The sequence below is a fragment of the Carassius auratus genome, chromosome 32, assembly GCF_003368295.1.
Source record: "Carassius auratus strain Wakin chromosome 32, ASM336829v1, whole genome shotgun sequence".
Lineage (NCBI taxonomy): Eukaryota > Metazoa > Chordata > Actinopteri > Cypriniformes > Cyprinidae > Carassius > Carassius auratus.
The window spans coordinates 6,436,485-6,456,182 of record NC_039274.1 but is presented as its reverse complement, the minus strand read 5'-3'; the positions used below and the strand labels follow the sequence as shown (position 1 = coordinate 6,456,182).

Sequence of the window (19,698 nt, the reverse complement as noted above, 5' to 3'; positions counted from 1 at the left end):
CGATGATGTACAGTGTTCCTGTGGCTCAGTGGTAGAGCATTGCGTTAGCAGCGCAAAAGGTCATTGGTTCAATTTCCAGAGAACACACACTGGTAAAAAAACAAAAACAAATGTATGGTCTGAATGCACTGCAAGTCACTTTGGATAAAAGCATCTGCTTAAATGTATAAATGTAAATGATCCCAGCAGATTCCTGACATTATTGACTTTGGAAGAATGATGTAGATATTTTTTCTAAATAATTATTTAAAATGTTACAAAATATTTCTACTTTAAATAAATGCTGTTCTTTTTCATTTTCAAATAATAATAATAATAAAAATCTGGAAGAAAAAAAAGCTTAATTGTTATATATTTAGTAACACAACTGTTTTCAGCAATGCTAATAAAAGGAAATGTGTCTCAAACACCAAATCAGCATATTAGAAAGATTTCTGAAGAATCATGTGAGACTGAAGACTGGGGAAATTATGACAATTCAGCTTTGCCATCACAGGATAAAAGTATTAAAATATATTAAAATAACAAAGTACTTCAAGTTTAACATAAAATATATATATATATATATATATATATATATATATATATATATATATATATATATATATATATATATATATCATTGAATGGTACAGTGTGGGCCTTTCTGTACAGATGAGCTCAAAAACTTAGCAATGTTAAAAACAAATGCTACTTATGGGACCTGTGTGATAATCTAGCTAGCTAATACTTGAACACAGAGATATTGACACACACACACACACACACACACACACACACACACACACACACACACACACACACTTACACTTTGAAACAGATGTTAAATTACAGAGCCAGGCAACTTAGCTAGTGTAAACCCCAAGTCAGAGAGTTTGTCTCATATTATATTGGCAATTAGTGGAGTTTACTTGTTTTGTGTACTTGTTATCAAACCTGCATGTACCTTGGTGTTCTGTATCATCACCAGAGTTTCTGTGTAGCCAGACACATTCTCCTCTCTATTAAAATAATTGCTAACTTTGATGTGTAACACTTCCACTCTCTGCACTTGAGACACTCTGTTAATTTCAGTTTCTTGAAGCCATGAAGCAGATGCATCAGAGAGCATGAAATATCTTAACTCATTAATACTTCTGCTCTTTGGCTGAGCGGGCCAGAAAGTAGGGTTTTGAGGAAATGTTAGTTAGTAAGGAGAAGGGCCATCATGCTCAGATGTCTTTGCCTCAGATTTGTATTGGCCCAAAAGATTTCTTCATCTCTGTAGCCATAAATGAGTCCAAGGATGGGTTTCTGGAATTGGGCAATAGTTAGATTTGTTCCAGAGTTCATGGAAACTGCATGTCTTTTCAGAGGAGAGGGATGAGGCTGTGGATGGCTGATAGGTGAGTAGTTTGACTGCTCGGAGATAGCAGTCATTGTGCAGGCTAGTGATTCACCTGTCGTGTTATTATCAGCCCTTGGAGGTGCCTGTCCCTGCTCTGTCAGGTGATTGGGTGCAAAACCTTAATTGTGCGGTGGTTGAGGCAGGAAGGACTCTAGTGGACAGGTGTGTGACACATCCCTCTTACTGGTCATTTTCTGACAGGATGAGACGTCTTGGAATACACAGAATGGATCAGAGTTTGTTAAATGGAGCCTTTTCAAATCTGTTTGCTGGTTCCAGAAAGGTTAGCAAGGTTATGAAGCATCAATCTGGTAGTGGATCAGATTGAGTTTTCTCCCTAACCATTTGTCTGGGGAAAACTATTTTGTGATTATATGAACTTGGTGAAAACGAAGTGTTGTTCAGTGTCCCTGCAGCCACTTGAGGTCTTCATATTTATTACTGTAGCAGTTGTTTGTGTGTTTTTCTCAGTGTCAGGGTTATTATGCTTCACTAAAACTAGAACTAAAACCATAAAAACATTTTTGTTACTTGAAAAAAGTTGAAAAAAAAATAAATAAAATAAAATAAACTTAATTTTTAATATTTTTAAACCAACATTTCTCGTTTACATTTAGTTGAACTTGATGTACTAAAATTACCAACTCAAATAAAAATGAATAAATACTAATGTTTTTTGTGAAATCAGAGTTGCCTACTGTACATTAGAGCCGAATAAGGATGTTTTACTGCTTTGTCTTATACTGCAATGGCCATTTTAGATCAAATACCTGCAAATAAACCACCACCATCACAATGACATTCAACTTGAATTACTGACCAACTTTCAGGCTAAAATAGATTTATCATCCACAGAGCAAATAAATACTTCTCATACAGTATGACCTAAAAATCTGTAACATCTCCACAAATTATTACGTAGCCTGAAACCTGTCAAGCTATTTTTGAAAAGCTATTTTAACAAGAGCACTGGATTTCTAACGGCTGTGCTTTTTCTACAATTTTTGGATGAAAAAAGTTATCTTAATTAATGTCTCAAACTGATTCAGCGCTATAAAGCCAGAGCACTTAATTAAAGCAAGTACAAGCATTTTCTGAGAAGATTAAGTGCTTTTTCTGTCAATTAAACCAGACTGCATTAAAATAATTATGGAAAGAAAGAATCATATAGACCACCAAAAAGAAAAAAAGTTCACAAAAGCCCAGCCATGCTTAATTAAAAACTATGGCAAGAGAATATCTAATGGAAATGTTTGGATCTTAAGTGTTTTGTAGAACAATGAGCTTCCACAAATTCAACATGAGCTGTTTAAGTATTACTCAATACTATGACTGCTGCACAATATATGAACCTCTAATGGGCTCCAAAATCAATAGCGCAGTTTATTTGACATCTAATGCCTATAAGGGGTTTCTTGTATCTGTAATTAGACTGCACTGATGCACCAGAGGGATTGTGTACTGTGGGAGGACAGAAGAATGCACTCAGGTCTCTGTAGAGCGGAAGCAGCCTGCTGGGAAGTAAAGAGGACTTCTGTCCAGGGGGTCAGTGTTCTGCTCAGCTGACACGGTCCAGCTCTACCTCCCACTATTTCCCATGTACTTTAATAATACTGTAGCAAATATGATCCTATGTGCTCTGATATAACTGCTAGCTGTCTCCTTCAGATACAATAACTCAAACTGTGATGATCAATGTCAGTTCACATTCGCTTTTTCATTCTGTAAGCTGTGTGGATCTAACAATTTTTTTTTCTCAGTACTGTCAGCGACATAAAGATGCACTGTTTTCTTTCAAATCTAAGCATAAAAATACATTTACATATTACATTTATGCATTTAGCAGACGCTTTTATTCAAAGTGACTTACAGTGCATTCAGGCTATACATTTTTTTTTCAGTATGTGTGTTTCCTGGGAATTGAACACACAACCTTTTGCGCTGCTAACGCAGTGCTCTACCAGGGAGCCACAGGGACACTTATATACTTATAAAACGTACCCCTGTGGCGCGGCTGACACAGAGGAGCCTAAGCTGTCTGCGTACAGCTCATATTCTCCAAAATGGTGCTGCGCTGATGTGGAAAGACACAGAGGAGACAAATCGTTGAATAAAATCATAATTTTTGTTTTATTCGCGTATAAAAAGTATTGTCGCCGATTCATAATGTTACGGCTGAGCCACTGATGGCAGATGGACTATTCCTACGAGGTCTTTCATACTTTTCTGGACCTTGACACTTATTTATTTGGCAGTCTATGGGACAGTCTCAAGCCCCCTGGTTTTCATCCAAAATATCTTAAATTGTGTTCTGAAGACGAACAAAGCTTTTACAGGTTCGGAACGACATGGGGGTAAGTGAATAATGACAAAATTTTCATTTTGGGGTGGAGTATTCCTTTAAGATCATTAACAAGCTCCTTCCGTGTAGTTCGGGTCTAATCCCTGACCTTTCTCATGATCATTCTTATCCCATGAGGCAAGATCTTGCATGGAGCTCCAACCCGAGGCCGACTGATGGTTATTTTGTATTTCTTCCATTTCAGAATAATCACACCAACAGTTGCCTTCATTTCTTTGTAAATGTGGGAAAACTGCAGAAAAAATCAGCAGGGGGTCAAATAAACATTTTCCCCACTTAAGTGAAGGTCAGACTGATTTTTTTTAATTAATAACGCAACAAACACAGCTTTCACAATTTTCTTGTGTGTATCTGGCTGTGTACATGCCCTGAGGGATGCTAACCTTGTTTTCTGAGATACTGAAGATTCTCATAGGCTGAACAGATGTTAGTGGCTAAGTGCTGCCAGGTGTGAGATCAAGCCCAGATAGCCAAAATCATGTAATCTTGTAATCAGCCATGGATAATCGCCAAGAGCTTCCAGTAACGCTCTTCGTGAGAGGGAAAGAAAGAGAGAGGCGGGGAAGAAGGTAACTCTAATATTTGACCAATTTCCTCTCCCGTCCATGGCATCTGTCCTCCATCAGCTGCACTCTTGTGCTCAATGGAGTGCACGGTCTTACCTTTCTCTACAGCCACTTTATCATGGTGCAGCCTTTCCCCTCACTACAATTTCCTCAACACTGTGGGGTTATCGAAGCATTTTATGTTTCTGTTCGGGTGCATGGGCACATGGCAAAAATTTAATTTCAAAAAGAACACGTGCCTTTTTGGAAAATCCCACACAAAACACCACAGAAACCAGGGGTGGGATCAATTCTAATTCTGTTTTTTTTTATCAATTATTCTGCTGTTCATATACACAACAAAGTCATAACCAAAATAAGATACTTGCACAAGGCTTTTTGTGTGGAATATTCATTGTTAAAAACTAAATTTCAGATGACTGTAGATGATTCAGAATCACTTAAGATAAAACACGATGTACTGATGGATTAACTGCCCCATCTCTAACTAATAATGACAGTCTGTTTATTATTAATTGCTTTGATACACCCCTTCAACCACTCACCATTACTGATCTCGGGCAAGTCGAATTTGGTGAAGTCCCACCACTGTAGACGATACGTTGTGTTGGCTATGTTGCTGGCCACTGCAGATTGACCGTCCCCAATAACAGCACCTTAATAAAAAAGAGAAAGGCAAAAATAGATACAGCAATTTAAAAATCCTCAACCAGTCAATATTTCTAAGTAAACAGCGCACACTTCCTACAATACTCTTCAAAGGTTTGGAGTAATTTCTTTCTTTTGAAAGAAATTAATGCTTTTAATATGGATGCATTAAATCAATCAAAAAGTAAAGACAGTATAGACATTAAGAATGTTACAAGAGATGGTAAAGGCATTTATAATGTTACAAAAGATTTATATTTCAAATAACAAAAACTGTTCTTTTGACCTTTCTATTCATCAAATAATCATATAAATGTATCACATTTTCCACAAAAATATTATTAACATTAATATGTATTAATATTATAACTGTTCTCAATATTAAAGTGTTTCTTGAGCAGGAAATCAGCATATTAGAATGATTTCTGAAGGATCATGTGACACTGAAGACTGGAGTAATGTATTCAGAATGAAAAAAGCTATTTTAATAATATTGTACAATAGTAGTTCAGTTATATTCTATTTTTTAATCAAGTAAAATGCAGCCTATGAGCATAAAAGTCTTCTTTCAAAATATGAATAACTCTTATCGACCACACACCTTTAAATGGTAGTGTACATCTGACCACAACAGAAACAGCACATTACAAGAACAAGGAAAATCTAACAGCATTTGACTACAGAGGCTGTATTGTGTCATGTTGCAGTTTACAGGGCATCGCTCAAGGCCTGAACACTCAAGCAGAACACAGAATAACATTAATAACATGGGCCCTACTAATACTGGTAACATCAGGTTAAATGACAGACAAAAATCTGGAAATAGTTTAACATGTCTGCACTGTTTAATAAACCTACAAATCCTCTTCTGCCATCTAATCTAGACAGTAAGAGTTAAGCCTTGTTTTGCCTGACGATTCTCGTCTATCTGTGATAACTTCTTCCGCGTACAGTCCCTCAATGGTTATATAAACTATACTGCAGTCTGGGCACTTAGCAAATCAGTCAACACACTCATCACTGGATTTAATACAGGTCTCTTCCTGCAACATATCTCTTCTCTGAGGTAAACAAGGAAATGTCAGGCTGTCCTATTCAGCGCTCAGCCCTGTCACCATAATTACAGAAGGGAAGAATCAAGGCTTTGGCCAAACAGTACACTTAGAGGTCCATTTACCAGTAGAGGGTCGATCCTGGGCCTGCCTAACAGATTCGATTTGCCTGTTATGACCTGGACTCAAGGAGACATTATGCAGACATAAGTATCTATTACACAGCTTCCCCCTGCACTCTACAGCCAACAGACACCCAGGTGCAGCGAGCTGGCATTCAGACAGGCTTTCAGGAGCTGCTCTAACAGCCATGGATTAATGAGCTGGAGAGCTTCTTTTACTATAAAAGACCCTTTGGGAACCAGAATGCTATGAACTTTCCACTAAACCTAGCCTGAAATACAACACATCTAGTGCTGGTGTTATTCTTCTGTTAACACTGTACATGTTATTATGAAAACAAATCATGGAAAATTTTCTTTTGTAACATTATGTCTTTACTAGAGATGTCAACGTTTAATCGATTAAAGCTATCGATAGTCTGTTAATTTATTAAGTATTGGACTGCGTGCGGCTCGTGCGCAAAACACATTTGAGCGGCTGTGAGTGGCAGTGATGGTATCTAGATGCATCGTCATTCATTCATAATGCACAAATTAGGCTTTTAATGTGATTTAAACTACATTAAAGTACATTTAAATCGAAATAACACAAAGTTCTACAACATGGAAAGCTGGAAAGCTATAGAAATGTAGTAACTAAGTCATTTCACCAAATTATTATTTCATGTCATCAATTTGTAGGGCTACAAAACACAGTGACAGGACAGATAGTCTATTCATTTCTACAACTTTTTAATTCATTCCTACGACTTATTAATTTGTGGCACCTATTCATGTTTCATTAATTTTGTTCCTTAATAACACATGATTTAAGTGAATTGAGAGAACAAATTAATAAATCGAACAAATCCTTAATTCATGAATAAATGGGATGCTTTAAAAAAAAAAACTACATAAGTAATGAGCCTAAAATAAAAGTGACAACTTGTTTTCATAAAAAATAAAAAATATGCAAAATATATCTGACTTAAGATAACGGATTTAAGACAGAAGTGTGTCTCAGCTGTTTGATCGCGCTGGCGCCTCACGCACACATACCCCACATATTCGAACAATTCAAACTTACATCACAGTCTGTTATTTAAAATACACTGGTCAGTTTAAATTGACCTTAGTATACTGGTCCACTCTGCTGTTAAGCCAAGAATGTATTTGCTCATGTGAAGAGGATGATCTTTTCCGTCTATACGTGAATGCGTGTAAAGTACAAGCTTAGTATTTTAAATTATAAATAATAGTTTAACATTCAAATACATTGCGAATATGGAAACATTTGGCCGAATGAGACGTGAGCAATAATCTCCAAATACATTCAGCCAAACCTGCTCCATCCTCGTCATGATCTAATGCACTGTAAATGCCAGATTTTTAAAAACAAGTAGGCCTACCGGGACGCAAAATCTGACATTTTCCGGAACAGTATCCAGCAGGATCAAATTAAGTACTGAACAAAATACTCAGATAAAAGTGTTTTATGTGAGCAGCAGTGTGTTTTGCTGCAGCAGTGCCGGTGGAAAGCGGTTCACTGACTGCGCAGAACAGCCACACGTGCCAGTTACGTTTGGGATAATTTTATTTTTAATGCCATAATGTCAGTTGAAAACATTGCTATTGTGTTTTAAAATACAACGAAGAGCACAACAAAACCATTTTAAGAGGCGCGTTCAGCAGTCTCCGTGCGGGATAGGAAACAGTCAACAAAGTAAAATTATCTCAAACGTACGGCGTGCTATCTTCAATTTATCAAATGATCATACATCTATTCATTTTATTATCCTGATGCTAGCATTTATTCAAACTAAACCCCCTTTAATATGAGTGAGAAAGAGTGTTCATTTATTTTTTTGAGTGGGTTTAGCACATCCTGTCATATCAGTGCTGCAATTGACACATTTTAAAGCATTAAGTTTAATGATTAATCGATTAATTGATCATTAATTTAAACGATGTTCAATCATGTAAATGATCGAAAATTTATATCCCTAGTCTTTACTATCACTTTTGATTAATTTATTGCATACTTGCTGAACAAAAGTAATAATAATGAAGAAAAATAAAATAAAATAAAAAATAAAAAACCTTTCTTAATGGGCCCAATCTTCTGAAGAGTAGAGTATGTTTTAGCCATATTGACAGATACAGAGCTTTTGAAGAGGAAATAAGGTAGAACATGATGGACAGAACTGAGATGAGTATGTCGACTGAAACTGAATCATCAAATTCTTTACTCTCCAAAGAGTAGGTCAAAAACAGGGCAAATCTCCAAAGAAATTGCAATAAAAACATCATTAGATGAATGACACATAAAACACGTCCTTGTGACACAAAGTCATCTTCAAAAAACAAAGAATGTAATTAATCATTTTACTGTAACATGGTTTTATTTCAGAGACGATTTGGAGGAGTGGAGTGGAACAGATGAGGAACAGACGGAGTTTACAAGAATTAGCTACACTTAAATGACAATTTTATCAAAAGCGGCTAGGGTGAGGGATTAAGTATTTATCATCTGTCACAGTGCAGTTATAAGCTAAGCCTTTTTCACGGCCATCGTTTTCCCTCATAGACGCACAACAAATTGCCCTGAATAATTGAACTTTTGGGGGTGTTGAGTGCTTGAGGAGAATTTTATGAGGTGGACAGAGGCTGTAGACACTGAAGGAAGCATTCATTTACATTCTCAGAGTCATTCACGGATTAAAAAATTAAAAAGCGCCAACAACAGAGAGCAATTTAAAAACACTCAGTTCAAAAGTTCACTGCTCTACACCTTGTTTGTTAAAGGGAGAGTTCACCCAAAAGTGAAAGATTTGTCACCCTCTTGTCATTTTAAACCTGTAAAACTGAAAAAACAGTTGTGTGCAATGCTATAACAATGTCAATGATACTATTGATATTTACAGCAGAGTGGCACAGCAGAAGTGTGCTGGGCTCATAACCCAGTGGTCAATGGATTGGAACCATCCTCTGCTAAAACTTTAGGGAAGGGCCTAGTGGTTAGAGAGTTTGACTCCTAACCCTAGGGTTGTGGGTTTGAGTCTTGGGCTGGCAATACCACGACTGAGGTGTCCTTGAGCAAGGCACCGAACTCCCAACTGCTCCCCGGGCGCCGCACCATAAATGGCAGCCCACTGCTGGGTGTGTGTTCACGGTTTGTGTGTGTTCCCTGCTCTGTGTGTGGACCTGCACTTGCTCAGATGGTCAAATGTAATCGTGTAAGTCTTTTATAAGCATAATTTATAGACAGCTGCAAAGTGTGAAGGTGACAGTGTGTATTTTCTAGGTTAGTTGGTTGCTCTGTCAGGTATAGTTCAGAAAGGAGAGCAGGCCACAGGTGGTTGAACAGTACACAAACCACCACACAGTCTCAACTAAAATGCTCAAAATTATCTTAATGTTAGAGTTTTTAATATTTTGTGAACCTCAAAAGCACAGTGTGAGATGATCAAATGGTTCTGTTACACTAGGGAGAACATTTGTAAGTTTGGATGATTAGTGTAACAGGTCTCAGAGTCTTGGCAGGACCAGAACTTCCCGACCTGCTGGCTGATTAAACTTCTGCTCAACACCAATTACATTCTCAACACTCACAGACACAGGCAGTTAGCACAGAGGAGGTCAGGTCTGCACCTTCTCACACAGAGCAGGAAAACTGTTACAACCATTAACTAATAGTCACCATTCCAGCTGGCACGAGCAATGCAATGTTTTCTGAATATAGTTCAGAAGTACAATATGTCATAATGCTGTGTCATCTGGAAAGATTCTGACTGAATGAACAACAGATCCAACAAGCTGCATCCTCTTTCGCTTAACCCAGAGGCTGGAGGATGACAGTATCAAAAGAGATTAAATGCAAATATCATTTGAAAATGGATTCTTTTTTCCTCTACATCAGTTAATCAAACATGCTGACACTTCAGTCTGGAAAATCATCAGATATGTCCCTCACCAAAGCTTTTACAGACAGCTGTTTTCTTTTTGAGACTAAATAGAGTCATCAAATTTGTTTAAGGTGTCTCTATTCGTTGTTGTGACCTGCCAGAGGGAATATTTCAAACTATGTCCATACTAGTAAAAAAAAACAAAACAAAAAAATCCTTTTAACAAGTTGAAAACTAATGGCAAAAGATGTATACACTACAGTTCAAACGTTTGGGGCCAGTGAGGTTCGTTAACGCTTAAGAAAGAGGTCTTTTATATGTGTATGTGTGTGTGTGTGTGTGTGTTATGTAAAAAAAAAAAAAAATATAACTTCAATAATTACCAATTCTGCAGTCTGATCAATTATAGAATGCATTACTCAACAATACTGTAATACATTTTGCAATACGTTTATTTCACATACTATAAAAAAAATAGAAGTCTTCACACAGTATGCATCGCACTGCTTAAGTATTCATTAAGCAGTAAGCGAGTATTCCATATTGCATTCCTTACAGAGCTATGGTACCTCTTAACAGACTATCACAATCAGAAACCCTTTGAACATAGAGTAGGAAATTATGACGACATGTGACCTAGGGCTGTAAAATTAGACGGATACGACTGTCATGCGCATCTCATCAGTAAATCCGGTCCCGAGATTAATAGTAAAGCATCATCACCTGCTTTCAGATTGAGCAGGATTCACTACACAGAGCAGTAGTTCACTAACAAACTAGGCATAATCGAGTTTGAAACAGAATGCGATTAATCTGTGATTATGAACGTGATATTGCCTAATTGTCAGTGAACTACTGCTATGTGTAGTGAATGCCGCTCAATTTGAAAGCAGGTGATGATGATTTACTACTAATCACAGGACCGGCTTTACTTTACTAATGCGATTAATTGCACAGCCCTAATGTGACCCCTAACCTTTGAGTCCTCTGAGCTCTGCCAATGCAAAAGAATAAAGAGCAGCTAAGGGGCATTACTGATGCTGCACCTCTCAAAGACGGGTCACTACCTGGAGCTGCCCAGAAAGACAAAGACAAGAAACAAGAGAAACAAGGAGGGAGAGAGAAGGGGCGACCTCTCCTGAACTCTCCATAGACTCAGCTGTGTTTTAAGAGCGACTCTACTCAGTGTTTTAAGGAGTGATTACCCGAGGGAGTCTTTGAATGGCATGTGGTGTGTGTGCTAAATGAGGTCAGCACAAGTGTCCCATACAATAATGGAATAAAGGACAACTACTAAGAAAAATGTGCTTCTTCATGATAAAATTAATAATTTCAGTGGAAATTTACTTCACACAGCAAAACATAAATGACCAATCTGCCCATGCAGCAGAATTCAGTCATAAGCCTCATATATATATTCACCAGCCTCTTCAGCACTGACCCGACAGAGCAAGAATAGAGAGAAAGTCTGGTGAAAGAACCATTCCATTAAAGATAATCGGGACTGTGCTGCAGTTTTTCATGCTCTGAAAAGTCCATATAAACTGGGTTTCTCTCTGACAATAACAGCCTGAGGGATCCGTCAGGCCTGCAGCGCTGGGTGGAACAGTACTGAATGGATCAGGGACGGGCTGTATTAGAGAGGGTCACTGTTCCCCATCACTAACCCTTTCATTCATTCCACATTTCATCCTAAGGCTCGTCAGCTCTGGCTTTATCACACCTCCCATCTGTAGTTAAACGGTATTTAAAGGGTTAGTTCACAGAAAAATGACAATTATGTCATTAATGACTCACCCTCATGTCGGTCCAAACCAGTAAGACCTCCGTTCATCTTCAGGACACAGTTTAGGATATTTTAGATTTAGTCCGAGAGCTCTCAGTCCCTCCATTGAAACTGTGTGTACGGTATACTGTCCATGTCCAGAAAGGTAAGAAAAACATCTTCAAGGTAGTCCATGTGACATCAGAGGGTCAGTTTGAATTTTTTGAAGCATCAAAAATATATTTTGGTCCAAAAATAGCAAAAACGATGACTTTATTCAGCATTGTCTTCTCTTCCGGGTCTGTTGTTAGAGAGTTCAAAACACTGCAGTGTAGTGATATCCAGTTCACGAACGAATCACTCGATGTAACCGGATCTTTTTGAACCAATTCACCAAATTGAACTGAATCGTTTAAAACAGTTTGCATGTCCAATATGCATTAATCCACAAATTACTTAAGCTGTTAACTTTTTTAACGTGGCTGACACTCCCTCTGAGTTAAAACAAACCAATCATCGCCAATGACGTCATTTCTTTGAGTGCTAAAGAACTGGTAAACCGTTTTCTTCAACCGGTTTATTGAAACGAACTGTCCGAAAGAACCGGTTTGCAGAAAAGAACCAAACTTCCCATCACTTCCCATTGTTCGTTATCTGGCTCGGCTCTGTGTTCATCTTCAGTTCTCTCTTCACAGCAGTTCAGTCAGTGTACTGTTTGAGTAAATGAATTACTCCGGGATATTGGTTTGTTTGAACTCAGAGGGAGTGTCAGCCACATTAAAAAAGTTGACAGCTTAAGTCATTTGTGGATTATTGCGTATTGGAGACGCGAACAGTTTCAAACGATTCAGTCCGATTTGGTGAACTGGTTCAAAAAGATCCGGTTACATCGAGTGATTCATTCGCGAACCGGATATCACAAACTGCTTTGTTTTGAACTCTCTCTCACAACAGACACGGAAGAGAAGACAATGCTAAATAAAGTCCTTGACACTGTTATTTATTTGGCAGTCTATGGGACAGTCACAAAGCCTCCCGGTTTTCATCCAAAATATCTTAAATTGTGTTCTGAAGACGAACCAAGCTTTACGGGTTTGGAATGACATGGGGGTAAGTGAATAATGACAAAGGGATACTCCACTCCAAAATGAAAATTTGAAGGCAACCGATCATATCTATTTTGTAAATGCATGTTTTAAATATTATTGAACAATTCATCTATGCCGGTATATAGATAACGCCCAAAATATTTCATGGTCTTCTTTTGGTTTTCATGAGGACTATAGCCTAAATATAGTTGGACAGTTTGAAGTTGAGTTACAAACCACCAAACTTCTAATTGAAAACAAATATCACTACACAAGACACATTCTGGTAGGCAGAAGGGGAAGAAGAGAAGAATCAAGAACACAGCATTAAACAAAACGAAATTGAAGATCCCTGATTTCAGAGTAGAGAAATAAGTACACAGCAAAAATACTGAGAGCATGAGAGAGTGAGAGAGAAATCCTGGGCATGTGGAAAGTTGTGTCTTAAATGGGTGTCCTGTATTTGCACTCTGTGCTGTGGGGCTTGTATGAGGTTGTCTGAGAGCAGTTAGAGAAGGAGAATGCTTGAAGAGGGGGAATGTGTGCTGGTAATTGCCTCAGTTTGGATATTTGCCCTGGAGTTCACAATAACAGCCATATACTCTCATCTTAGAACAAGGGGCAATCAAACCTTATGGCTATGCAATTACCCTCTGCAACACAATATATCAGGAGTCCACAAAACAACCTGTATTACTGAACTTTAATCCCAAGAGTGATTATTGGATGCTGGGTAAAGTAATTCTCTATTTGAAAAACAGAAAAATTCAATATGATTAGTTCACCCCCAGTGAACCTGACAATTACAAAAACTAGATAAAGTGCTGATTTAACAATAATTCACAGTTAATTTATGCACATAATTAGTCTTGCCACAAAAAAATCTTTCAGATGACTGTAATAACTTTTCCAACACTATCACGTATGTGGACTTTGTTTACATCACAGCCGCACAATATATTTTACCCAAAAATGAAAAATTCTGCCATCATTTACTGCACATCTTTCTTTCTTCTGCAGATTCTTAGGGTAAAAAAAAAAAGATGAAACATTCAAAATAACTTTCATAGAAGAAAGTCAGTAATACAAGTTTGTAATGACACAAGAGTAAATAAATGATGACAGAAGTTTTATTTAGAATGTTTGATTAAAAAAAATTGAGAGGAGAGGAGATGGACTGAATGATTGCTGCTCTGTAAAGTAAAGCCATGATGCTCTTCTGTGTGAGCTGGAGAGGGTTTGGAGAGGGGCATTTCTGAACCTCGTATCACACACTGCAATTAGTGTGGGCTGAACATGCCTCTCTATGTGGGAGAAAGAAAGAATGCTGGTTTGCAAAAGCGAGAAACAGCTCTGTGGACATTTGTATTATGTTGAATTGGTGCAGGGTATGTAGGGAGTGGGATCTGTGAAGTAAGGGAAGTCCACCCTCACAAGCACTTAAAAGATGGCTGATAAAAATTTGTAAAGCTGGTCCTGAAAAAAAACTAATGTGCATGTTGTTTCCTAAATATCTATATTTTTTTCTGCTTCCACAGTACACCTCTGGTAATTTACTATTCATTCACAACATAGGTTTGATTTTTCCGCACTTCTGGTTTAGCGATGGTTCACTTCTGTTTAGCGATGCAGCTGGTTTAAGACAACATTTTTTTTAATAACACTGCGGCATACAGGTGTACCAAGATGAGACTATTGGGTGTTTAGGAAGTTGTTTTGAAGAGCAGGGTTTGATGAAAGAGGTAAGGTACATGGGACCATACAAAATCATAGCATTTTGGGTCAAACATGGGAGAAAACACAATTAATTAGATGAAACAATTTGTCTGTAGATAATACTTCGCTGATAGCACTCCAGCTATATATGTTTCATACTGAAGGTGTAGTTCACTCAAAATGTGTTGTATAAAAAAGTCGTCAAAATAACTGTAGTTACATGGCTTCTAAAGCCCTACAATAGCTAATAAAACACATTTGGGACATGATTGTGAACTAGAAGTCTTCTCAGGTCCTAAAATCTGTGCCAGACTAGAATCAACCCGAATCACTTCTTACACGAACCCGACGTATATAAATTATTTCCGTTAAAAGAAAAACCTGACCCGATGAAATTAGATCCTGAGTCCAACCCGATGGCATTTAACCTGACAGGACCCAAATGTAAACACCACTGACTTGTGTACAGCCTGCAGCTTCGCATTCAATCAGGAAAAATCCCAGTGATTTGGCCACTTCTACATTACTTTGATTTATTTAACATTTATTAAATGTATTATTAGGCTACTTTATATTAGTGCCTGCCTGATGGAAACAAATTATTTCTGAGCTCGGCTTTCAACTGAGACCAATGGATTTGAAAAATAAATGTGATAGTTTGATAAAAAATAAATTGACAGTCGAATAATTCATGGATTCACATGTTTTGTCTGCAACCTGATCTCCGGCGAAAGACTTCAGCACACAAAAAAGAAAAGCACTGTATGAACAGGCAGAATAATGAACTGAACCTGCTCGGGTCCTCGGGTTTTCAGATCCAAGTGGACCCATGAAGACCTCTAGTGTGAACAGATGACAACAGAATGTTTTATTTTCAGTTGAACTACCTCTTTAATGCAGAAACGTCAACACGAATATAACTGCTGTTAAAGAGCCCCACTGAGAGCCCTCCTAGCCAAAATAGTAGAGCGAGTGGGCGAATTAGCACTCGTCATTGACCCGACACATGACATTATACAAACATTTCTGGGACGTTTCATCCCTGGCAAAGCCTTCAGTGAGTACCCAGCCCATCTAATATTAGAAAACTCCTGTAGCTTTAGAGGGCGAACGTACCTGCGAGGACCCTATTGACGGATGAGTGTGTAGCCAGGCCAGGCTGCCCTCGCTCATGGAAGATTCCAGCATACGGCAAAAACTCCGGCAAGAGGAACCGCCTGGGAGAGATAGAGGGAAACAGAGGCAGTGGGAGAGAGAATGACAGAATATGAGAACCCAAGATTTGAGAGTTCTCAACAATATATCCAGCATGACAGATGAAATGAAAGGAGAAAAAAAATGCAGATTTTAAATGTAACTGATAACAAAACTAATTTCAATAGAAATTCAAATTGTAAACAGTATCAATAAAAAGTTTAAATAATTTACTTTTTTGCTATGAACTTTCTATTCATCAAAGAATCCTAAAAAAATATGTATCAGGGTGTCCACAAAAAAATTAAGCGGCACAACTGTTTTCTACATTGATAATAGAGTGGACTAGATTAATGGCTGCTTTGCCATCACAGGAATAAATTACATTTTAAAATATATTCAAATAGAAAACTATAATTTTAAATTGTAACAATATTTACCAACTTTACTGTTTATCAATACTGTTTTTAATAAAAAAAAAAAATGCAGACTTGTTGAAGATTAAACATATTTAAAAAAACGTTACTGACCCCAAACTTATATTAAAAGTACACATATTTCTAATAATATAATATTTATTTGTAATATTATTATTATTAGAATATTGTGTCATTTCTCACATCAAATGTAATGAAATCAATCGTGACTCAAGTCTGTATGACACACAACACACTCTCAGCTAGACGCTGCCCATGTAAGCAGCAGGCAGTGAGGCAGCTCACTAGGTTTTGGAACAGAGTTAGCATGTATTTCTGGTGCGTTGGCATAAACAGAATAAAAGTGATCCTACCTGGGCACAAAGCGACCAAGGGAGGGGGCAGACATCCGTGCATTACGAGGAGCCCTATGTCTGCTTACATTGTCCCTGTACACACACACACACACACACACACACACACACACACACACACACACACACACACACGAACAGGTCAGCAGCAATAATCATTAGATCAAACATTTAAACATTTAAAATAATTTCTCTTTTGTAACTTTGGAAAATTAAGTCCAAGTGTGTACACATAATTAAATAGCGTAAGAATTTCTGCAATAATTTTTTGGCTGAATGAGAACATCGGTATGATTACAAGGTAAGTGTGGGAATGAATGATAAAGAACTGAAAGAAAATAAATCATTTTTTTGGCAAACATAAATATAAATATGAAGGCTAAATGAAAGACTGATGGGTTTCATAAGTATACTGATGAATATGGATCTGTGGTCCCAGACTGCAGTGAACGCTGAACTCTCCAGCCAGCGGGTGGAATTATTCATCAGCTCAGAGGAGGGCATCTAATCTGTGACAAAAAAAAAAAAAAAAAAGAAAGAGAGGGGGAGAAGAGAAGCGTGGTTTGGAGAGGAGAGAAACACTGACATTTAACTAGTGGAGGGGATGGAGAGAGGAAAAGCGAGAAATTTTTTGGAGCATTAATGGTTCCATAAAAGGACCAATGACTGAAGCCATGAGCACAGACTAATTAGCTGCTTTCAAAAACAAACAAATTAAAGAGCTTTTGAATATTAAAATATGAATCTGGACTTCATAACTGTACTCAAAATAAGAGAGAATGGCTCAGATTCTTACACGTCTGATAATGAGATTGCAAGGGACATGCTATTTCATAATTGGCTTATGGAAAACCTGGGGAATCAAACCCCCAACCTTGCGCTTGTTAGCCCAGTGCTCTACCAATTGAGCTACTGGAACACTATTTTTGTGTTTATATATTATAATATATTTATATATTATAATATATGTTTTTATTCTGATTTAAGCTTTAATACAGCACAGCAATGGTACGCACATCCATTTATAACGCTTCTCATTGTTTTTTTAGAAAATAAGTGTATAAATGGAACGGTTTGTTGAAGTTGATCTAACGATCTGAGTGAGACAGAGAGAGAGCGAGGAACAGGATTGAGAACCGCTGCTTTAGAACACTGATTTTGAAACTTGTGAATCCGTGAATTGCGATTCACATATGCACAGATTTTTCTCTTCCTCTTCTCTAAAGCAGCACAACATGGCCTCGTCCCCTTTGTTGCATGTTCCCGGGACAGGGTTTATCTGGGTTTGTGAAGTAATGGACCCGGGAAGAAGTTTGTTTTAGTCCCTTATCAGCCGTTTTGTATGCAATAAACTGACAGAATTTTATATGAAACTTCCGTTTGCATTGAACTTTCAGTGCTGCAACTTTACAAATATTGTTTGTGCTCAAACAGCAACATGACACACTAACTAACGTTTAAAAACTGAAATCACAAATCAACATATTTTCATACTCTTCAAGACCTGGAAATCAAATCTCATACATTTCCATAGTTTTCCAAACTGCAAAGGAACCCTGGTAAACCTGCTTTGAAATAATATGCATTTTGAAAAGCACGATACAAAACTTTGATTTGAACTTAAAACACAGCAGATGAGAGAAAACAATTATTCTCTGACTTATATAATTTCATAGTTGTCCAACAGGAATAAAGCAGCAAGTTTAAAGCAGTACATTACTACATCCCATCGGAATCAAAGTGCATTTCAAGCCAAGGCTAACGCTAATACCAAGCGCTATAAGAAGAAATGCCACGGGCAACTCTGGTAAAATTGTTGGCAAGCTCAATAAGTCGGTTGACAAGCAGCAATGATAACATTCTGGGATTCAGAGCCTGCCTTGTATGTTTTTTGGGTTGCCTAGCAACAAAACAGGGAAATAAATCCACAGGGATTTTTACGAGCGGATGAGAGCAGGTTAGAATGCAGAAACAATTTGACACAGGCTTTGTGTGTCTGTGTTACTGTTTACTTACTCGAACTCCTCAAAGTCAACTTCGTTGTTCTCCACGCTGGGGGCAGGGCCAGGGGAGAGGCTGCTGGGATTGGAGGACAGGGGTCGGGGTCTGCTGGGGGGGCGCAGAGAGCGCTGGCGAATGCTGTCACGCCGTGACAGATACTGGATCATACGTTGTGCGTAATATGCTGCAGGCGACAACCTACACACACACACACACAACACAGATAGAACCCACAGTGATGTTAGATATTTACTAAGCAACATACCAAACAAGTCGTCCTACTGTTTCTGTCCTGACGCATGAATCAAATAAATACACATACTAAGAGATGCACTGTTACACAATACTCAAAAGTTTCAATTGTTCAGCACTGTGACCAGTCACAAACTGTCTGTTGAGTACATTAAAGCAATGGCCAATTAGAGATGTTTAATAAATTAATCAATATAACATTAGTATAGACAAAACTGAGGTATGATTCATAGATAAACATGTTGTGTTTCACTTCCATTCACTGAATTAGTGACATTTTCATGTTTGTAACCATCTGACCTTTTCCACCCTGACAGGAACCTCCTCTGATCATCTTCTGTTTTTAAAGAGCAGGTCATATGGGTTTTTGAAAAATCTCTCTTTTGCAGTTTGTACCTTAGCTATCCTTAAAGCTGCAGTCGGTATCTTTTGATGCTCTAGCGGTTAATAAACTACTTCTCTCTGTTTATGTCAATGAAGAATCACAAAGGTACTGGGTTACTCCGCCGCGGTATCCCCGAAGCAATCGAAAACAGTCCAAATATAAACACTTATTATAGGTGCAACCTAGTGATTCAGGACAAGCTAAAAACACGGTTTGGAAAATGGATTCATGGTGTACTCACTTATTATATACATTTTGTATACTTTGAACACAAAAAAAAATTACGGACCGCAGATCTGATTGGTTGTTTCTTACCGGGGCCGAAATTCATTACAATTCTTTTAATTTGTAATATTTGGCATATTTCTGTGCTGCTGTGCTTCCCTGTGTTTAATTGCGGACCCGCCTATACTAACACACTCTTTAAATAACAAAAAACATTGCGCCAGACATTAGACCAGGTTTGAGATGGTCTATGGAGCAGTC

General features: G+C 37.8%; 1 protein-coding gene across 2 annotated transcripts in view; it reads right to left on the bottom strand.

Moving 5' to 3' along the window:
• The window catches only part of LOC113051449 (activating molecule in BECN1-regulated autophagy protein 1), a 44,566-nt gene that overhangs the window by 12,772 nt on the left and 12,096 nt on the right, over positions 1–19,698 (bottom strand). For both annotated transcript variants that reach the window (XM_026215201.1, XM_026215202.1), the window contains 4 exons: positions 18,591–18,773; positions 16,575–16,649; positions 15,707–15,807; positions 4,861–4,971 (listed from right to left, as the gene is read on the bottom strand). In XM_026215201.1, coding sequence (XP_026070986.1) covers positions 4,861–4,971; positions 15,707–15,807; positions 16,575–16,649; positions 18,591–18,773 — 470 coding nt within the window. The remainder of the gene's footprint in view (positions 1–4,860; positions 4,972–15,706; positions 15,808–16,574; positions 16,650–18,590; positions 18,774–19,698) is intronic.